Source organism: Stegodyphus dumicola, chromosome X1, assembly GCF_044657685.1.
Source record: "Stegodyphus dumicola isolate Sdum_Otavi_A_Nest chromosome X1, ASM4465768v1".
NCBI classification, from domain to species: domain Eukaryota; kingdom Metazoa; phylum Arthropoda; class Arachnida; order Araneae; family Eresidae; genus Stegodyphus; species Stegodyphus dumicola.
The window spans coordinates 201,601,753-201,625,145 of NC_140780.1; the positions used below are offsets into that span (position 1 = coordinate 201,601,753).

The 23,393-nt window shown below is 30.7% G+C and overlaps 2 protein-coding genes across 5 annotated transcripts in view; one reads left to right on the forward strand and one right to left on the reverse strand.

Annotated features, from left to right (window-relative positions):
* Positions 1-5,273, forward strand: part of LOC118202376 (uncharacterized) — a 72,957-nt gene extending 67,684 nt beyond the window's left edge. Inside the window, exons 8-9 of the mRNA XM_035374553.2 lie at positions 594-931; positions 4,264-5,273. Of these exons, the coding sequence (XP_035230444.1) occupies positions 594-931; positions 4,264-5,016 (1,091 nt within the window). The 3' untranslated portion in view covers positions 5,017-5,273. The remainder of the gene's footprint in view (positions 1-593; positions 932-4,263) is intronic.
* A 7,124-nt stretch (positions 5,274-12,397) lies between these two features.
* The window catches only part of LOC118202359 (transmembrane protein 230), a 28,056-nt gene continuing 17,060 nt past the window's right edge, over positions 12,398-23,393 (reverse strand). For all 4 annotated transcript variants that reach the window (XM_035374535.2, XM_035374520.2, XM_035374545.2 and 1 more), the window contains one exon: positions 12,398-13,040. In XM_035374535.2, coding sequence (XP_035230426.2) covers positions 12,903-13,040 — 138 coding nt within the window. In that variant the 3' untranslated portion in view covers positions 12,398-12,902. The remainder of the gene's footprint in view (positions 13,041-23,393) is intronic.

The following is a 23,393-nucleotide window of genomic DNA, read 5'->3' on the forward strand; positions in this document are numbered from 1 at the left end:
AAAAAAATCTATAGTTAATTTTTTAATTATTTCTACGCATGGAAATTAGCAGCTAATTAATATACTGTTGTGTATTTTAGATGATTCATGCATATTGTTTAGAGAAAAACTTAAGAGTTCTAGCTTGAGAGACCGTCTTTTGAGAATGTTCTATGAAGAATTACTCAAAGTTCAACATTTTAATGCAATAAATCAATTCTCTTAATGTCATATTTTATGAAATTTCAACACTCGGTTTCGTTTTGCCTAATGGAATCACAGCCGTGATCATGTGTTCATACACTGTATGTAAAAGATTTGGTAGAGCTTCATTGATTAGACCTGTAACAATACAATACAGATAATCTCAGCAAATAATGGAAAATTCTTGCTTTCGTTACATCACATGAATCTGAATACTGCCTATTCTTCACCAAGTAAAAGAGCCAAAAGTATTCGAACATTTAATCACCCTCTCATAAGAAAATATTACTACACTTTATGCAAAAATTTAAACACTTAAAGCGCAGTTTATCGAATATTAAACAATTCAGATATTATCTGATTAAATATATCATATTCATTTACTGTATGATTAAATACCTTTGTTTTAGGAACCCGTTATATGGTGGTCGACTGTGGAGGTGGCACTGTAGATATCACAGTTCACGAATTACTAGATAAGCAAGGAACTTTGAAGGAACTACAGAAAGCATCAGGTGGACCGTATGGTTCAATTGGAGTAGATATGGAATTTGAAAAGCTACTATGTGACATCTTTGGAGAAAATTTTATGCAACAATTTAAATCTAAGAGGCCAATTGGTTATGTTGACCTAATGATTGCATTTGAAGCCAGGAAAAGAAATGCTAATCCATACAAAACTAACTCGCTCAATATTTCACTGCCATACTCTTTCATAGAATACTACAAGCAATACAAAGGTTCTTCGGTAAGTATGTTTTTTAAAGAATTTGATAGAAAAATTCACTTAATGAAATTCTATTTCGAAATGCAGTGAAACCTTTAAAAAAAAAAAAATGCAGTATTCAATTTTTTATATTATAATTGTTTTTGTTTGTTTTTGCTTTAAACATACTCAAATTCACTGAGAGAGTTTAAAGACACTTTGTATATTATTCGCAACAGAGCAAAAGGGATAAATTCAAAAGTGTATTAATTTAAACATTATAGGTTATGCTAGTCATAGCCTATAATGTTTCATTAAACATTATGGGCTACGACTAGCATAGGATACAACATAAGCTAAAAAAAAAAAAAAAAAAAAAAAAAAAAAAACTAACCTCAGTGGCGTAACAGTCGTAGTGGGCCAATGCCTGCAGTGCCCCGAAATCTGCATTCTTGACCGTGGGCCCCGGGGTGCGTAAGCATATAGCATAAGCTACCTAGAGCTATAAACTGTCATTATTTAAGTACGTATTAAAATTTGTTCCACAAGACTTAAATCGGACTTACAGTCCCACTTTTGGGCTGATCGAATTCGAGATCCTATTTCAAGACAAACGTGATTATCACGGGTGGAACGAGTACCAGTTTTCGGCCAAACGTGAATTCGTGGCTTGAATTTATTAATTTAGATAAAAGACTTTATATTAGGCATTAAATCTTAAACAAATCTGGCAGTAGAAGAGCTAAAGAAATAAAATAGTTAATAGTTTGCACCATTATGCTAGGCGATTCTGTCCCAGTTTCTACAGCCTGCGCTACAAAATACTCGTAAAGCATCTCAAAATGTGGACGGTTTCGTACTTCCTTTGTACTGGTTAAACCGTCGTAACGACGTAACTTTTTCCCCTCTTATATATATAGTATACAACGATGTGATAATTATTTATTAATTTCGTAATTATTACACTTCTGCCGAAGAGATCTCATTTGTAAACCTTCAAAATGTTTAATTTTTTATTAAAGTGGAGTTAATAAAGCATTATTTTTTATGTGTTGTTTGTTATGTACTCTTTATATTCGTGCAAGAGAGAGAATATGTAAGATAAAAATTCCAGTTTGTACAATAGTCCCTTAAACCTCCTTTTGATTTGCTTATTTAGTTTGTTCTTCTGTTCTAAAGACAGTAACATGATTATAATAAATTTTCCTGAAGTACATTACTTCAAAATTGACCGCTATCACAAAATTGCTCGAGATACTTACACAATTACAAACGTGAAACTTCTTTTAAAGTCTTTTGGGCTATAATAATATTTAGCTTGCGAATCAAACTTTACACTAATCAATATAAATAAAGGGAAACCTTAATTTTGCTATCCTCAGTTTAATTTCAATATGATGATCTATGCTAGTGGTCTGAAACTGGCGGCCCCCGTAGCAATTTTACACGGCCAGCGAATACATTTTCCGCAAACTACTTAGCATTACTATAACAAGTATTTAAAGGAAAAATATCTAAGGTTTTGCTGATTTGGAATCCGATTATATAATATTTTCAAGCGTACATAACAACGCCCTAGAAAATCTGCAAAGGGAGCTAATTAATTTACAGTGTGATATAAATCTTATTCAAAGATTTGAAGGTACAGATTTGATTAAGTTTTATTCATACTTGTCAAAACATAAAAATCCTGAGTTACGAATTTTTGCCATACGCATAATCGCTGTTTGAGAGTACAATTATTATGTGAATAATTTTTCTGCAATTGAAGATTAGTAAAAAAAGTACCTGATTGACATATGAGCATCCAAAGTCCATAATGAAGAGAGTCTCTAGTAATTTTTCTCCAAGTTTAAAAATTTTATCAAATCGAAACACCATCAGATATATATATATATATATATATATATCATGAGATATATATATACACCAAAGAAAAATTAAATAAATAAAAGAAAGAGGATAGGTTGTTGTTATTTATTTTCAAGTTTAGGTCCCACTTAGAAATATTTCATAATTTGTTTTTGTTTAAATGAGTTATATAGTGCTTAATTTAACTTATCAGAATTATTGGAAATAAATGTGAGTCTTTCATATTATTTAGCGGTCAATACGTTTGAGTTACGAAGTGTAAGCAACAGAAATTTCTTGCAGATACCAAGCTTTCAGACATAAAATAAACATAAATTCTTTTACATCATTCATAACATTATTTATTTACGTTTTGATAAATATTTATACAATAAAATTAAAAACTTAGTTTTAAAAATTTTATTTTGTTAATATGACCTATCAGGTGCGTTTAGCCCGCATGCAATTTTGGTTTGAAATCACTCACGTAACTTCTTTTGCTTGCCTCTGTTTTGCTGAAGTCATGACTGCCCTTCAGTTCCCTCGACAATTACACTTCTATGAATGTGTTAAATCTGAGCGTATATTCCTGACAAGATCATAAAATTTACAGCCCACCATAATCTATTTTAATTTTACACTTGAAGACTCACACATTCGTAAAGTTCAATTGCATTATTTATGACTTAGTAGGTTGATTAGGATAAAACTCTAGTAAACAATCTATCTAAAGAGGTATTTCTAACAGAAACTGACTTTTCGTGGTGCAAGTGAGAAAAATCGTATGCAGGGAGCTATTGAATTCATGTTAACTGCCTATGTTCTACAGAACTATTCAGTAGTGGACCATTGTGACTTATGGCAGAGGTTACTTCCCAAATAATAGTTCTCGGCATATTTATAAACCTGCCCCTTAAAGAAAATGCTCACATTTGCTTTTAAGAATTTTACTAAGATGCGCTATGGAAGGAGGTAATTCATAAAGATGAAACTAGTTATGGCTAGATAACTAGCTATGATTTTATTCTTAAAGTAACTTTATTACTTTTCTGAACATTTTCAATATTCCTGTTATCATATGTTATGCATGATTTCTAATATGTCGACCAGTATATAACACATTTGATTTTATTTACTCTATATAATTTTAAATATTTCCTGTAAATATTCAAACCGCAGTTAAAAAACTGCCTCATTATAATACATGGTATGAGAAGTTTATATAATAATTTTGTAAAAATTATGAAATAAATATGGTATATTGTATTTAAATGTTATAAGTGTCAATAACTACATGTTCTGTTTATAAATAATGACTTTTATAGCTTTTTAAAATACAAAATTTTAATAACCAACAAATGATCAGTTTTAATATAACTTTTTCTTTTGGGTTTTGCAATATAAAAATGATTTTATGTAAAGTATATTAAATTGTTCAGGGTATTTTATAAACCAAAATATTTCATCCTGTACAGAGAAAAAATACTTCATCACAATTAGTCATGTTCTCTTTTACTTTGCAGGTAGAATCAGCAATAAAAAAATCTAGTCATAAGAATGTTAAATGGTCACAAGGTATGTTAAGATTAGAGCCATCTGCTATGGAAGCTTTATTTCAGAAAACAGTGACAGAAATTAAAAAGCATATAGAAAGTATAGTTAATCAAGAAGACATGAACATTGACCACATTTTTCTAGTGGGTGGATTTGCAGAATCTTTAATTCTTCAAAAAGAAATAAAAGAAGCATTTTCTTCAAAGTTAAAAGTTGTTATTCCACAAGGTGTTAGCTTGGCTATACTTAAAGGTGCAGTTCTATTTGGACTAGACCCAACAACTGTAAATATCAGACGATTAAGAATGACTTATGGAGTTGGAGTGCTTCATCGTTTCATTCATGGAATTCATCCACGAGAGAAGCTTGTAATAAAAGATGGAATACAATGGTGTGCAGATGTTTTTGACAAATTTGTGGTAAATGGGCAATCTGTTGGTGTTGGTGATGTAGTGGTCAGATGTTATACACCAGCAAAAGATGGACAGTCTTGTAGTGTAATACATATATATTGCAGTGAAAAAGATAATATATATTTTATTACAGATCCTGGAGTGAAACGTTGTGCCACTCTGATCTTGGATCTTTCAGATAGTAGATATATTCAAGGAAGAGAAATTCAAACTCGAATGATGTTTGGGGACACTGAAATTAAAGTCAGTGCTTTAGATGTTACAACAGGTAAATGTGTCAAAGCAGATATAGATTTTTTGAACTACTAATGACAATTTTGTGCACCAAAAATTCATGAAATAAACTGTAAGCAGTTTACAAAATTAACTGATGCATACAGTCACTTATACAAGATTTATTTTGTATATTCAAATATATATGAATAAAAATCCTATCTATTGAATATAAAAAATTTATTTAAACAGATTAAACTCATAAAATTAAACAGCTGTTACTAGACATCTTTAAAGACTGATGGAGATATTGGCTCAAAGATAAAAAACAGATTAAATTTTCATTTAAATTATCCAAGAATGAGCTTTCAGTAACTATATATTTTCCTCTAAAGCTCTGCAATTTAAATTCTACATTATCAAATTTACTAACAGATATTTAGTTTTTAATAACTAAAATATATAACTTTGAATATGAATAGTACAATAAGGTATTTAATTATTTTAGCTTATTAAGAATGTTTAGAAAGTGTTAATTTAAAATTAGAAGACAATATTTTACATGCAGTTACAATCTACAATCAAATTTACATGCAAACATATATATCTACATATGTGTGTGTGTGTACCATTAGAGCTAGTAATTTATGATGGTATACTCAACAAATTATAAAACATAATCCATTATCACATTATCATGCATAACATCACATGTACAAATGCATAACTAACAATATCAATGCTTTAAATACAATATTATATACAAAATCATTAAACAATTAAAAATGAATAGCATATTAAAAATGAATTTATAATAACACAAACATACCATCATCTGAAAAAGTTTATATATATATATACACACACACATATAAACCACACATACATACATATAAAATATAATGAAAAAACTGTTTTTTCTAATTTAAGTACGATACTGAAACTGGCACACGCTAATAATTAAAAAATTAAAATAGTATTTGCTAAGCAATAAACTACTATGAATAAATAATCAGTTGAGGAATGAGATCAACAGTGTAATAAATGCTTTAAAAATGAAAAAAAAAAAAAAAACTGTAATAAATGGTGCAAATACAAGGTAGCGCAAATAATAAAGGAAAATATACAAAGAATTTACACCTTTTATCACACTATCATCATACATGTTGGCATATTGAGAGTAACAAATGGAACAGCTTGTTTCTGAACTAATAATGGCATAAATTTACTAAATTTAAAACTTAAATAAACAACAAAACAATTTGGCTCTCTAAGTCCAGGTATAGGATTATCAGAGATGGACTGAAAAAAAAAAATTGTAGTTTACTGAAGTTTTAAGTTTAGTAAATTTGTCTTATGATTAATTCAGAAACATGCTCTTCCAATGGCTTCTCTTAATACCTCAACTCTCTGACAAGGATTGGCTGAGGAAATGTAAATTCTTTACAAATTATTTCCTTATCACTACAGTTTTGTTTGTACCATTTACTGCATTATTGATCTCATTTTGGGATTAGTTTATTTATTTGCAGTTTATTGCTTAGCAAATAATTTATTTTTTAGTTTTATATTAACATACACCAGTCTGAATATGAATTGGATTTAAATGTTTTTTTTATTTTTCCAATATTACCATCAGTTGTTGTAACTTACAGTACATAATTGGATACTGGTCTTAGAACTACTTCATTTGCATCTATTTATCATTATTATTACACGTGTGTGTATGTAATCAATTCAAAACTTATGAGCACAACTTCTGAATAAAGAACACGTGTCATGCTGCATAACCAAAAGCATATTTTTTTTAACCTTTTCATTCACTACATCTACCTGCTAAAGAACTGCTTATTATCACATGTTGTTTCTAATTAGTTGCCATTATAATTTCCAGGGTAGATTTAGATGAACAGCCAAATTATGCTTTGCTCATTTGGCTTAAAGATAAAAATTACACTAATTTTTGCACCAAATGAAATTTAAAATCAAAATGAATCTGATAAATCTAAATAGATTCTCTTTTTCTATTTCAATGAAGACAAACAATGTCTACCTTTTGCACCCTAATTACATAGATCTGAGGTATAGCACACTTCATTATTAATCTACAAAACTAACTAACAGAACTTCAAGAATTAAAACCATTTGGCTCCTCATAAAAGTGATTCCAGCTTTTGATTAAAACCAACATAGAAATTACATATTCTGAAGGTTAAATTTCTAGTGCTTATTATTATTATTTTGAAAAGGGAAGGGATGCATTCTGTGACCAAGTCTTTTGGATTTTACATCAAATGAATAACTTTTATTTACAGCACCTGATAATTTTAGGCTTAGGAGAAAGTTGAAAATGCTGAAAAAAATAAAAGACATCTTATAGACACTGCATGTGATTCATGAATCTATATGCAAATGCTTGCATGATTGATAGTACAAAATTTCAAACTGAAAAGACTGTAGACCAAATCATGATACTGAGAAAATCCTCCACAAATAGCATAAACACAAAACTAGTAGTTCTCATTATTTTACACTGCATATCAGTAAACTTGTCACCTAAAACAAATACAATGGTACCTCAGTAAATGTCATTAATCCATTGTTATAAAAAAAATCTTGTTATTATTATAACCCTGTTTAATCCTAAAGGAAAAAAAAGAAAAAAAAAATTCAGCGAGTGAAACACCTACTGTACGTAAATGATGTACTGTCCATGTTACTTTGTCCATGTAACTGTTTTTCTGCTATCCAGATCAAAAGCAATTTTTCGACATGCTCTACGTCTCTGATCTTTGTTTGGTAATCAATCCCCCCATCTTGACAACATTAGCTGATTTAAACTGCAGACACTATCATACTTGGCATATGGTATGCAAAAGCCAAATCCCAGATATGAAATCATACTTTTCAACAATTCCATTTCTCACCTCCGAGGTGATCCTAGAAATTTTCTTCATTGCTTGACTCATTACGTTTTCTAAAAATCATCGTTAATGGATTTATGAAAATTCAGATTTAGTGTAGGTTGTTTACCGAACATTAGCAACAGGTATAGTGACATTCATTGGTAGTTTTAGCATTATCTCAAAAGAGGTAAAGAAATGTAGTGCATACAGTCACCATTCATTGAACACATGCCATATTCCAAACAAACCACTATCTAACATTTCATTCCAAGGCATATGCAAAAAAATCATCATGTACTACAAATACTAGTCCTATGATATAGCAGAATCAATATGAATTAAAAAAAATCTACTCTTGCCCATTGTTCTGTGGGTGGTGGTCGCACTGTGAAACCACCGCGCGTCTAGGACTTTGAAACTTACTGATGTAGTAGGGAAAAATACTTACCATTTTCCGCGCGTGTTTCCAATAAATGACGAAATTTACAGATTTTAAAAAAATGTATGTAAGAATTGCATTATATATAATTTTTTTTACATTATTTTACAAAGTAAATCGTCAGAAAAAATTAAAAAATAAACATTTATGTAACTTTTCTGTAGCAGTGAAAATATAAGTACCTACATAATAAGGACATTTGGATAAATGGATTAAAAAACTTAATAAAATAAGGATAAAAAAGAACTCGGTGTTTTTTTTAAATTTCAAAGAATAAAGTTTTTTTGTGACACTGTTCAAAGCACCTTTTGTCTCTTTGGTACATGCATAGACCCACACTGCAAGTTTCGCACATACATCTTGTTCTATGAGGCTTCTTCCTTGTGCTACAAAATGTACACTGCCTGGATTTAAATTTCACTGGTATATGTCCAGCATTATTTAGTTTCTTTTCATCTGGCACATGAAATTTGTGGTTTTTTATGTTAACAGGGGGGGGGGGATTGGTCATTTTGGCTTTGTACGGATCATTCGTTTCCCATTCATACTTATTTTATTTGTATTTCGTCCCAAAATATTCAGAAAATATTTTTAATTTAATTAAAACTTTTACACAATTTCTATTTTTAGTTATAGCAAAGTATATTTACATTAAATTTAAACCACAGGAAACAATTTATAAATTCACAATACTAGCTTAGGGAGCAAGTGTGTTGAGGTCATAGAAAAGTCTCTGGAAAAGGCCTTTTTACTGGGCAGGTGCATGGATTGTTTAGTAATAAAATAACTCTGTGGTTTCAAAGCCCTTTATCTATATCCGGGTAAAAATAAACATTCCTATTTGAAAAGCAAGCAAACATTATTGAGAAGCAAACACCAGTGGTTTCAAGGCGCGACCACCGAGCCTCTAGAGGATTGTAAGCATCGTGACACAATGCTCTAGTAGCGCAGTGGTCGCGCCCTGAAACCACATAGCAAATGCCATACATATAGAGGGTTTTTTTTATATATGCAGTTTAATTACTGCAATTTTTTATTGTTTATGATAGAAATCCTGATGTGCGATGACTAACTTTTGAAATTTAAAGTTGTTTATATTAATAAAAGGAAGTTATTTTGTCTCATCGAAAACAAATTTTAAAAGGCATCCGATCTGAAGTATTAATACTTAAAACATATATGAGTCTACAGTCATTTTGTGTTATTTAGATGTAAAAGATCAGTAATAAATTCATTTTCACTCAAAAATTTCTGAAAAAAGAGGAGGGAAAAAATTCGGAAAATGGTGGTTTCAAGGCGCGACCAACCGCACATCAAAGGGTTAACCTGTGTCATTTTAAAATTAATCCATGTCATGTGATGCTGCATAATGCTCATGATGCAGATATTTACGTAATGCTTCAGTCAATAGTGGTTTCAAATTTCAAATCGAAACTAAATATTAAATGATTAAAAAAAAAGCTAATGGGGGACTTCATCTTGAAAATACTGCAGTCTTTCTCCCTTCCATTCTGATAACCTGCTTGCTCTACACTGATCCTCTATTTTTAAGACATAGAAATTACCGTATATTCTGGCATATAATGCACACACTTTATTTTAAGAAGACACCCGACAGACACATACGCGATGCTTTTAAAGACATTAATTCGATGATTTTTTCCAGACTTTAGAACAATGATATACTGAATTGACAAGTGATAAGTGGAACAATATGTGTGTGTGAGAAATGCTTGAGGGAATAAATAATTCTGAAAAGGTGGTTGGTAATATCTAATGTAGGTGTGCACAAGAACGTTATTCTAGGGTTTGAAGAAAGAGAGACATAATTTCGGGTGAGAATGCACTTCGAACCCAAATGAATTGGTGGAATTAAAAGACACTTGTTTTTTCTGAATGAATGAAAGCACAATAATTAATGCCTCATGGAAAGGAAATTATCCGATAATGAAAATTTTAAAATTCATAAGCTGCGTCTTTTTTTTAAACAAACAGCATTTAGGTACATGTAGAAATCTAATATATGTATGTTTTTTCTGAATGAATGAAACCGCAATAATTAATGCCTCATGGAAAGGAAATTATTCGATAATGAAAATTTTAAAATTCATAAGCTGCGTCATTTCTTTTAAACAAACAGCATTTAGGTACATGTAGAAATCTAATATATGTATGTTTTTCTTTCCCTTATTTTTAAATTTATCATTTTTATATCTGTCGTATAACGCCCACCTGTAAATTTCAATCTTACTTTTTGTATTAAAAGTGTGCATTATATGCTGGAATATATGTTAATTACTGTGAAGATGTAAAACAGGCACAAATATTATTAAAAATGGCATAGATTGTTCCCAGGTAATTTAAGTTAAGAATATGCTTAACAAGAATGATAAGAAATGTTAAATCAGCATGACTGCTAACATCTCTAATGCAATTACGTACTTTATACACCTCCATGTTAACAACTACTAAATTATTACATATAGATTGTGTAATAGAGTGAAAGGAAAAATGAACATTTTATTGTTATTAGTTTTCATCAGAAGGATTTTGCAGAACACAATGAAGCACTTTTAGCCACAATTACAGCAAGCAATACTTTGCAGAATGCACAGAAGAACCAACAGCCACATCTAAAATCGACATCTCAGAATATGAGAATACAGTTTGTGCTTATCTGGACAATATTTTTTAAAAGAAAACTTTCATGTGTTTGTATGCCATAAGCTATCACAATGAACATTTCTCCATTTATATATCTAAAACTTATTTAGGAAGACATTCTCATTGCAGAACTACATCAAAAGATTGTGAAAAAAGATAATGCTGCATACTTAATTCAATAAAAACAGATAATGCACACTCCTCATCAAAATTAAAGAATATTCAGAGCTATAAAACTTAACTGTAATAAAATGAAACATGATTAAAAAAATACTTGTATGTAAACATTACTTAAAACTTTTTTGCATCAAATTTTGCATTCAGTTGCAGATAAGTAACATAAATAATTATACCAATAGACATTAGAAAAAATTTTGATTGGTGAGCATATTTTTTCAAATTATCCTTTAATTCTGATAGGCAGCACAGAAATTAACCTTTTTTATAGTTTTAGAAAATGTGACAGAAACTTTCTCATAGGTCATCATATTAAGATGCATTAATGAATGCAGATTCTATACATGAATAAGAAATTATATTTAAATATTCATATTAATTAATAAATTGCAGTGTTCTTTTCTAAAAGAGATACAGTATGAAATCACCACAAAAAAAAAAAAAAAAAAAAAAAAAACCTTGATTTAGTGATCAGTAAAGTAATTTATATACCAGTGTTATATTTTGAAAGCTATACAAATATATTTTGATATTTAAAAATTATTGTATACTAGGCTATTAAAAATATAGAAAATATAATGCTACAGAATATGTTTTTTTCTATTTTATGCTTTATAATTTTTTTTCAGGTTGTTTTATTTGTGTAAGTACACACACACACACACACACACACATATATATGTAATAATAAAATTCCATAGTCAAGAATACAATTAAAATTCTAACTGTATGTTCTTTTCATGTTTAATGGCGACGTTCTCTTATTTCAAAGTACGTAGAATTAATTTCACAGCCCCGTAGTCAAGTTGTTTTTCCCGCCTTTTCTACACGTACAGTTTTAGAATGTTCTGGAAATATTTCAAGCAAACTGGATTGGCTGACGAGGCTGACGTCATTTCTTGGAAGCTCCGCCTTTCCAGAGGCTATAAAAAGATCTGCAAAAGGAATATCGGGACTTTTTCTTAAATGTCACGATGCAATAAACTTCATACAAAAAGTTATTAGTAATTATTTTTATTTACTCCGGATATCTGATTTTTGTAACTGCTATTTCTCCTAAACAATAATAAATGTATGCTGTTTTTTAAACTTATCGTCTGATAATTTAAGCTACGACTACATCTATGATTCTTCACCAATCTATTTATTCCGGACAAAAGCTGGTACATCACATATATATACATTAAACTTCCAAACATACAACAAGAAATTTAAAGATAAAAGTTTCTTTTATTATTATAGACTTAAGGTAAAGTTCCAGTTTAAAATAATAACAAAAGGAGGCTGTAAATAATAAAAGTATATGTACGTAGTTTTTATTTCAAGTCATGATACAATATTTACTTGCATAATCTGCACACCAAAATTTTGACAATAGAAAATATGTTTACTGTCTGGGTCATAAAGTACATACTTTTCAAATATAACCTGATACTACATTATTGCTTCAAAAGAATAAAGTTAGAACAGACCAAGAAATTAAGGACAATAAAACACACAGAATTAATTTATCTATCGTAACATATAATTACTCCTTTCTTAATATTTTCTTCATTAAAATACAAATCTAGTTTATTATCTTTGTTAACATTATGCGAAAAATATAATCGCACTTTATTGAAAAGCATCAGAGAATTAAATGCAATGTTTTGCATACATTTAATAAATTGGTAAAAATAATATTACAAAATAATTTAACTTACATAATTCTTTTATGAAAATATATTATCACATTACTCATGGGTCTCTCAAAAATCATAGAATATATACATTTAAAGAAATTATACAACTGTGAATTAGTCAAAATCTGGTATGTCATCAAACACATAGCCTGGATATCCTCGATAGGCAAAATATGCTATTCTCACATGATAAACCCCAGGTATGAACATCAAAGCTCCAAGGATAAGCAAAGGCCAAGCTCCTTCAGTATGCTAAAAAAATTTCAAAATTAATTAATAAAATATTATGTTTTGCGTCAGGGATTATACTTTACAGAAATACTTCTATGACAATATCAAAAATAGGAAATCAGTTGATAAGCTAAACAATACACACAAACAAAATATTATGAGAATCTTAATGGTTTGATAACTGAAACTGACTACAGGAATACAATAGCCTAAATGAACTTTATGAAAAGCTGCTACTGAGCTCCATTAACAAATGCATTCCTGTTTTCTAAATAACAAAGGCAGCAATTAAAGGCCCGTCCACACGAGGACGCTCCCAACGTAGTTGACGTAACTTTTTTGACGCCGGTGTAAATTCGCGTGACGCAGAAGATGTAAAACTGAGTACGCTCCTGTTCAGCTTTTTCGCCCGCGACACGCACGTATAGCCAATAGCCGACCGAGTTCTTATCACATATCAGAATCAGAAAAACTTCTTGCTTACCCGTTTCAATATGGCGTCAGAACCACACAAAGATGAGTTTTTGCTTCGAAATATCATAACTGTATACAGCAATAAAATAATCAGCATTGTTCACACCATCTTCAGATTTCTCAAACCTTATATATTGGTATAAATTTAAAATTCTCATTAAAGGGGAAAACTGTATATTTATAAAGCAATGATCCGACCAGTATATCCATATGCTTCACCTATTTATAACACCGTAAGTAATAGGAACCTAAATAAATTACAGTTTCTACGAAATCAAAGTTTCTGCCTTACAAAATTCTCCTTAATTATTATAAATATTGGCTATATCATGTGTAATAAAAAGCTCTATAAATATCCCAATATTAAACACACCAAAAACTAACTTCAGCAATATAACAACTTCTAAAATAAAGCAGTTGACTGTGAAAGAGTATTCAATAAAATACAATTACGAAATTTTGGAGGAAAGTTACAACTTGTGTCATACAGCAATCATTTATTGAAGTTTAATTAAATTACCTTTGCAGCGACTTCTACTTGCTACATTATTTTTCACAAATACTGCTATCACAGATAGCTGAGTGCTCAGCGCGCTGCTTTGCAAATGGAAAGGTAGCGAGTTTGAACCTCACCCGTAGACAGTATATAATTCAGTTCGTTTTTCTCATTTTGAAACGTGTTTCTTATATTTAATCATGAATCATTATATTCTTATTTTACAAACTATTATTATTGTTTTCATTTCTTATTTTATTCATTATTGTTATTGTTTTTAATTTAGTTTAAAAATGTGCAATGCAAATAGAAATCCTTATGTAATAATATATCTGCATCTCTTTATCATATATCATCTATAAATTCTCTCATTTTACTTTATTGCATATTTTATCATGCACATAATTTCTCATAAACTGTCCAAAGTTTGAACCTCATTCTAAATTCAAAAGCAAATAAAAAGAAAAACAAAAGACCAAGGGAGGGGGGGTTAAAAAATATGAAGTTGGTTTTATTACATGGTGGATGGTGTATATAAAGAGAATTAAGTAATTTAATTCTCTTTATATATGGTATTTCAAAACAATTTTATAAATCCTAATTTTCATACAATATAGAATCTGCAAGTCTGTCAAACTGGTCGATACTCATCCTGAAGTAATTAAAAAACAAGTAATAAACAAAAAAAAAAAAAAAAAAAGTCAATTCCTACTTAGTCCAGAAAGAAAAATTAAAAAAATACAAATAAATAAAAATACAAACAATTTTTTAAAATTAAAAATTTAAAAAAGTTTAATATGTGAAAAAGCTGGATTAACATCAAGTTATTTGGATTTGAGCGTACTTGTGTTGACGGGCCGTAAGACATTTTAACAATGACTGATCAGATGGTCCTTAACTGCTTGTAAGTTCTGAACAAGCTATGGCTCAAGGATGGTAGAAGTGAGTGAAGGTTATTCATACAGTGAAGGTATACACCAACAGAAGTGGTACTGTGGTACAACTTGCCTATAAATTTAAAGCTGATGATAAGAAGATATATCACATTATATTGAGAGCAGCTGTTCAGCTGCATTAAACTCAGAGCATCTCATATTAAATTCTATTCAACATAAAGAAATTCAAATATATTCACGTGTTTCATAATGAGACTATAAATGATTCGATGGTTACCTGCATGACACTTGTTTGAATTCATAGTATGAAAAATGACTACACATAGTTCTAGTCATTCCAAATTTCCCTCAGGTGAAGATGGAATTTTGGAAGCGCCTAGCACTACAGGATAAAAACAAATCAAAGAGGAAGTGTAATGCTTTGGAATATGCATTGTTGCTAAATTCTGAATCTTGCAATTCTTTTGCAAAGTATTTTGATCTCTATCCCCTGTATCTCCTGAAATAATCATCCCTGAAAGTCAAGTACACTACTTTACAGGAATTTGACTTCCCGGAAACACTTTCTTTGAGAAGGAAACTCTGTTATAACATACAGTCTAGATTATTTTAAAAAGGCATTTGAAAAATGAGGAATAGTTATATGCATTGCTCTACCCTTGAAAATGTGCCGGAAATCCAAATGAATATCAGTGGCATGTGCAGCAACTCAGTCATTTATCATGAAATAGTTAGAAAGACCTAATGGTAATACAGTACTACCAGATATCACAAGAAACGTTCAAAAATCTTATCACATCCATACTTTGCAAAGTAAGGGATGTTTTGGCAGATTGTGGAGGTAATTTACATAATCATCATCACAATAATTAGGAAATCAAATTTCTAAGACAATATTTATTACAATCAAACATAAGAAGATAAAAACACTTAGCCACTGAATACCAAAATATGAAAAATGTATTTAAATTAGAGTTTAACACTATGACATATATTTCTAGTTCATATCTAATACACACCCTTAGTGAGACATTTGTACTACAGTGTTCTAGTGGATTAAAAAATTAAAAAAGATTAATTTTGAAATAAGCAAATGTAGTAAAAATGTACTTCTCTAAACACTAACATTTCTACCCAATTCACCAACAGATATTCACCTTTTTCATGCAGCATTTATAATGCAAGTCTATCTAACAATTTTTTCTACCACCAGTAGAAGGAAAAACAGAGAATCTAAAGAAGCCAAATGGATACAATGAAACTTATCCTTAGTGACAGCATTCCTAAAGTGATCGCATCTGAGAGTGACAAATATTTCTGAAAGTATGATTAAATAATGGAACAAAATGCATCACCAATAGTCCTGTTCTCTAAGGCAACTTCTTCTAAAGAAATCAAAAACTCTCTGGAATGTGAATAGTCATCCTAAAAATTCAATTCTTTTTAATTATACCAACGTTAACATGTACGCTTCGGAGAGAAACTGAATCACATAACAAATGATGAAATTCAAGGGTGCTCCCAAGAAATTATCATATTCTGCTGGAAGAAAAATGCAGATGGAATCAATATAGTTCAAAATTTTCTAAAATTTACTTGGTATGATATGGATCCCAATAAACTAGATGTCAATATTAATTTTATTTTATTATTATTTACAGAGAGGAGAGGTACCACAAGCATCTCACTAATATTAATTTTAGTTAAAACAGTGGCATGTTTAAAAATTATCAATAATAAATAATTTATTATATGTACAAAAATATCTTCAAAAGGTACAGTTTTGCTTGTAGTTTCGTTTCAAATGCCATTAGTAAAAGGCGACAACACAACACCCTACTGCCGCCACTGTTAGTAAAAAGGACATAAACCAATAAACCAGATGTGTTTCCTTGCACCCGTCTCTCTCCTTTGTTGCACTTCCTACTCAAGAATAACAAGTTAAATAAAGCCTTAACAACTTAAGAAATATACATGAATACAAATAAAAATATTAGAATAATAATAACTTAAAACACATATTAGTGATGAAAATTCGTGACATAACATTCCCCCACGCACCAGGGAAAAAAAAATTTTGATCATCAAAAATTTTCTTTCAAAACAAAACAAAATAGCATTTCAAAATGGTAGCAAGTTAAGTGCCACACAAATAATCAACTCAAAACTAGTTGTCACGGAGAGCAGTGATAAAAAAAATTAAAATTTACTTACAAAGCATTAAGTTTAAAAAATTAAATTCAAAACCTAATTACAACTCGTATAACCAATTAAACAGCAACATGAGTGAAGTGTCATAAAATCCAATTGCAAACCAAGTTAATTAAAGCACACAAACCAAAAATAATTAAATCATTAGTGAGGGAAAAAATACACTTTAACTTTCCAGCCAACAAACAGTGACAAAAAAAAATCCTAAATGAATTAAACACTGAACTGATCCAGAAGTTGAAACAAACAGAGAACACTCCCAAGAACGGAAAAGTGAACTTGACCGAGAAAAAAAAAATAAGCCAAAAGAATCTAGAGCGCAACTAGAAGCAAAGGGGAAAAAAATTTAGATAACTTAATGTTGAAACAAGGAAATGAAAATTTCGGACCAGCCGAAAAAATCTTTACACGCAAAGCACTATTGTGTAAAGAACTCAAAACCGAAACTAAAAGGAATTCACATAAATGCAGACAACTGCTAGACTAAACCAGTTGCAAAATACGCAGGAAAAACCTTAAATACTCTCTCAAGAAAACAAAACGAACTCTTCAAAAAAAAAATTGGAATTCAAATTCATAAACAATTCAAGATCAAACAAAAAATAAAATTCTGAAATTAGTCAACATAAATTCAACAAAAACTGAACTGAAGCAGGTTACACACACAGAGAGAATTTTCACATAAACAAGAAAGTGTCCAACAAAAAAAAAAAAAAATTGCCACAATTTAGAAGAAAACCAAACTGCATCAAGGTTAAAAAGAAGTGAGTCACAACAAAGAACAGTTGTTATCCATAACTTTCACTGACAGGAAGAAACATAGAGCCATCAAACCGTAGAGTAAGGCAATTTAATGAACAATACTTGCAATTCAATGCATTCCCTAGACAAACCAGCAGCCCAGTTAAAAATGTACTCGGAATCCACGTCTAGTAAAAAGATGATGTACCGAACTAAGGCTGTAATCAAGCACAACTAGTAAGAAAGACACAAAATAGTTCTCAAAACAAAGTCTAGTTTCCGGAGAATAAATAATGAAGATGAAGAATATGCATTGCACTCTAAGCAGCAATTGTAAGCATGACAACTTCACAGCAAGACTACAAAACTGCAGGCACAAAAATGCAAAAGCAGACTAGAGGGAAGTGTTTACAAAAAAAAAAAAAAAAATCTCAAACTCAAAATCCATAAATCTCACAAGACTCAATTCTATACTTCCTAAACCACTTCAAAACGAAACTCCTTGAAATACACTAAGCCTCTAGAGCAATCACAATTTGTCAGTAACAACACAGTGTCAACCAGAAGAAAAAAAATTTGAAAGATAACAATCCCGAAAACGGAAACTCAATACAAAACTCAGTGAAGATAATTACTCTTAAAATCTCACAAAAATTAAATCAAAATTCTTCTCAACTTCTCCACAACATTAAACTCGCATAAGTAATTTCTAATTCCCCAAAATCAAGTTTAACCTCTCAAAACAATTTTTTCCTTCCACTAGTATCAAAGTTTAAATTTCCAAAACACATTTCACATCCACTTTTAGGGTTACTACAATGCTGCAACAAGTTCAAAGAAAAAATTTTAATTCAAAACCAAAGCAATAAAACTATTGAAGCTCAAAAAAAAAAAAAAGACAAAGTCAAAAATTTTTTCTTTTCTTTTTTTTTTTTTTTTTTAGATCACTGTTACGACAAATGTTACACCACTCACTGGTAAACTTACCATAAAACTACTTCAAAAGCCAACAGTATGAGTAAAGAGCAAAAATAATATCTTTTAACTACATTTCCAAAATTCGAAACTAAACCAGCTCTACATTTCCATTTTTTTTTTTTTTTTTTCTTTTCAAAATTCACAACTTACAATTGCTGTAAAACACAAAACTCACTAATCTACTGTTTTCACATTTTTCTCAGACAGCAATAAATGTTCACAAACTAAGGTAGAAAATTAATTACTCATACTCATTAAAGCTAGACCAGAAACTTCACTCCGGCTTAAAACTAACTTCCAAGAAATAATTCAATGAATCCCTAAGTAAACTATCACTGCTCCTGCACAACTTTACAAATCTAACCAAAATTAACTTTAAGAAACAAACATTTCACATCTTTCCAAAAATAAATTCAAAATCAAATTTTTAACTCAATTCTATTAGGCATAAATTTCATAAAATCTATTAACACACTTCAAGAAGTTTTTAAAAAATACTATTTCTCAAACACAAAAATACTGCTCTGACACTAAATCAATTAACTAAAATTAGAAATCTCCAAAGCAATTATTCAAAATGCAATTAGCAAAATCAATTCATTAACTCAAATGCAATTCTCACCAAAACTTTAAACTAAATGATAAGTGGATCAAACATCTAGGTGAGCGCAAAAATTTCATCATTTATAATCAAAAATGTAATATTCATACACATAAAAACAAAATAGAAATCAAATATAAAATAATACTCGAATAATATACACAAGAATTATTCTAGTGGTCTGCCAGTCGCGAGGTCATGGCACCAATGTTGAATTTCTAAAAATTTATAGGTGTTTTAATACTTTTTTAAACTTTAACTTTGACTCAACTTAACACATGGTGCTGGACAAAACTCACTAAAAATAATATAATCATCATACCATTCATATATCATATCGAGAACAATCGTATAGTGGTATTGGGTTAGTACAATAGGGCGTGTTGTGAAGCCCACTAGGGAAAAATCAATAACCCCAAATTCAATGAAACTTCATGATTCTTATAAAGCCTCCCGGCTCAAACAAATGGAGGGACATGACAGACTACAGTAAATTACACACAAAATAACAAGTGCAATTAAAATTCTAAATCAAACACATTTATTAAATTCTTGAATATATTATATTATTAGTAAATACTTGGGTAACTGATCAGTATCCCTTTACCACATATTTTTACTATGAAAATATCGCATCTGTCACACAAAATTACAGCTTACAATAATTCAAACATTTTTTTCACAAATTAAGAAGGTGTAACATATTTTTAATTCTCGAGATAAATGGTTCTCATTAATTAGGAATTAACGTTTTTCTGACTCACCCACTCAGTAGGTGAAGCAAATTTAAAACATTCCAAAACTGGCCATCACTTGAAATAATAAATCACTTTTCAATTTTACTAACTGTAATATTTAATTTATATAAGTAATAAAAATTTATATATGGGGATAAATGGTTATAAACTAGTCCACCATGGCATTTGGGAAGACAGAGAAAACAGAGAAAATAATCTTAAAATTTCACTCACAGATGGAAGACAGTTTATCCGGATTGAAGGATCTTTAATGTCCAATCCACTTGGAAAAGAGCTGAGACTTTTTTTTTGTCAAAACACTTTCAGAAGCGTTCATTGATTTCAGTAATCACAGGTGTAGTATATTAAAAACAAATTCTTCAATCAGCCAGGAACCGCTTTAAATATGTCCATTAAGTGAGAGACAATTTCCGAACAGACAGATCTTTAGTGTCCAATCTATTCCACTGGGAAAAGAGCTAAGACAATTTTTTTTTTCCCTGTCAAAACACTTTCGGAAGCGTCCATTGATTTCAGGAACAAGAGGAGCATGATGCCTCCTTCTGGAACAAATCTGTATCTCATGACAAATTCCTTCAACTGGAATGTCTCAAACATGACTATTCAAGTTCTCCAAAATACACAATGTAGTGGCGAAACTAAATATTGCGTAGAGCACTTTCGACACAAACTTCTTAGCTGTAACCAATCTCTTCTGTCTATGACAAACAATTCTAACTGGAAAGCGTCTAACATGACTATTCAAAGATCTCAAAATACCCGATGAAACGGTTAAATGAAATATTGAGTAGAGCATTTTCTCCGTTCGTACAAATTCTCATCAGCGGGAAAGCCACGAGAAACATCGCCTCAGACCGAGGTGCAAGCCCCCCGCAGGAGGTCAAGCACCACTGAACTTTGTCTTTCACTGCCTTACATCTTCGCAACTCAAATCTGTCTCCAAATCTGATGTAATAGCCGGCGCTCGCGAGAGCAAGTCCACAAGGGGTCAAGCACCCACTCTTTCCTACTTTTTCATTCTCTTAACTTGAAAATCAGAATTAGAATGATTTCTAGCAAGGTGTAAACCTCCCAGGAAATCTCGGTTTCTCCGCCTCTGTAAGTTTCAGGCTTACAAAAAATCATGAAATTAAAATCACACCACGCTGGAATTTACTTTATCTAGACTGAGAAAATGACACCCCCATGACGAATCAAAAACAAGAAAAATCTTACAATGAGCCAACATCTGTACTCAGGAAAATGTGGGAACTAGAGTGGACCCCTAAACTAACAAGCAGAACTAAGCTTTGCAAGAATCCAATTACCTAAGCTTACAGCCACCCCCACTGTCCTGAAGTAACAAAATTGCAACTACAACAAAGCGAAAGCAAGACGGCTTTCGTTTCAAACGCCATTAGTAAAAGGCGACAACAAAACACCCTACTGCCTCCAATGTTAGTAAAAAGCCATAAACCAATAAACCAGATGTGTTTCCTCGCACCCGTCTCTCGCCTTTGTTACACTTCCTACTCAAAAATAACGAGTTAAATAAAGCCTTAACAACTTAAGAATACTTTTTCCAGATTAAATATACATGAATACAAATAAAAATATTAGAATAATAATAACTTAAAACACATATTAATAATGAAAATTTGCAACATAACACATGGCAGTTACTTTACTTAATGCTGCCAAAAAACAAAAAAAATGGTAAATTTCACCAACACAGAGAGAAAACTTTCAACAAAGCCCATAAGGAAGATTTATACTTATATCTCCAGTTCTGACTAGGCTATCTTTATAATTCAAATTTTGATAATCCAGAATTACAAGATAATGGCAAAATAAGCAAACACAAAAAGTGGTTATCATGTAAAATAAATAAAAATTACATAAAAATTCATTAACTTTTTGAGGCTGGGGTTTTGGTAGCAATGAAAGGTACCAAAGGACAGAGAATCTTGAACCGTATGCTTTCCCCCCTTTAAGAAATCACCTCCTATTTGCTACAAAGATTCTTGTGTGTAGTTTAATGGATTCTCAGAGGGGGTGCATCTATGTCGCAAACAAAAGACCTTTGAAAGAGATAAGTGGTTAAAACCCTAGGGACGTCAAATTTGACATTTCACCCCACTTTTCAGCCTGGAAAATGGGGGAAAAAGACATGGCCACTAAAGTGGACAACCCCGTCTTTTCAAAGAGAGGACTCTATGGCCACTATAATGGCCATCCCGTCTTCAAAAGGTTAAATAAATATATAACAAAACAAACGTATAAATATCCAAAATTAAGTCAAATAAACACAAATGACTTCATCAGAATTCTGGCTGTCTTGGATTTTGGAAATTTCTAAATTTAAAGATTTAAAGATAAATTGAGGCGATTTTGGAAATTTCTAAATTTCTAGTAAGATAAGAGATTGCAACATTGGGACTCCACTTATAGTTTAGGTGTGACAGAAAAATGCTAACTCCCCTCACCACAAAGCCATGGCAAGTGCAGCTACTGTGGCCACAAATGGATGCCAGAATTTAAGGATGGTAAAAATTTTGGAATTTATAAAAAATGACCAAGCAGGAAAAATTTGGGATAGTGGAATTTTTTAATTTCGGAAAGGCACTGGGCAGTAAAATTTAGGGTGGCAAAAGTTTTTAGAATTAAGAGAGGTATTGGGCAGTAGAACTTAGGACCTGCAGAGGCAAAATGCATAGTGCATTTGGCACTCAACAACCACTCAAGGGCCTAATGTGTGACCATGGTTAAAATCAATACAATGTTAATCAATGTATTGTAATTGGCCATGGTGCAACTCCCTAAAACAGCAGCTATTTAAAAGTAACATGCAGAAATCTCAGTCAGGCCAGTGAATATTTGTGTTTCTGGCACACCTGCCTCCTTTTGTTATTATATTCTCCTTACTAGAGTTTGTAAATGGGAGGGATTTTTTAGTCTTTGGGCTGCAAGTCCAGAGGAGTGGATGTTAGATCACTCCAATAGTGAATGTCCAGATTTTGGACTTTGTACTGTATTTATAAAAACTTACACCATCACACATCACAGTAAACCAGAAAAATCCCCTTTTTTCCATAACTTATTTATACAAGGAATAAAAATGTAAGAAATGGACCCAGCTTCTTCATTTTGAGTGATTATCACTGCTTGCAAGAAATATTAATATATTCCTCTTCCAGTCACTTTATTTGTGATCTTGATCTAAGTCCTGATATGTTAATT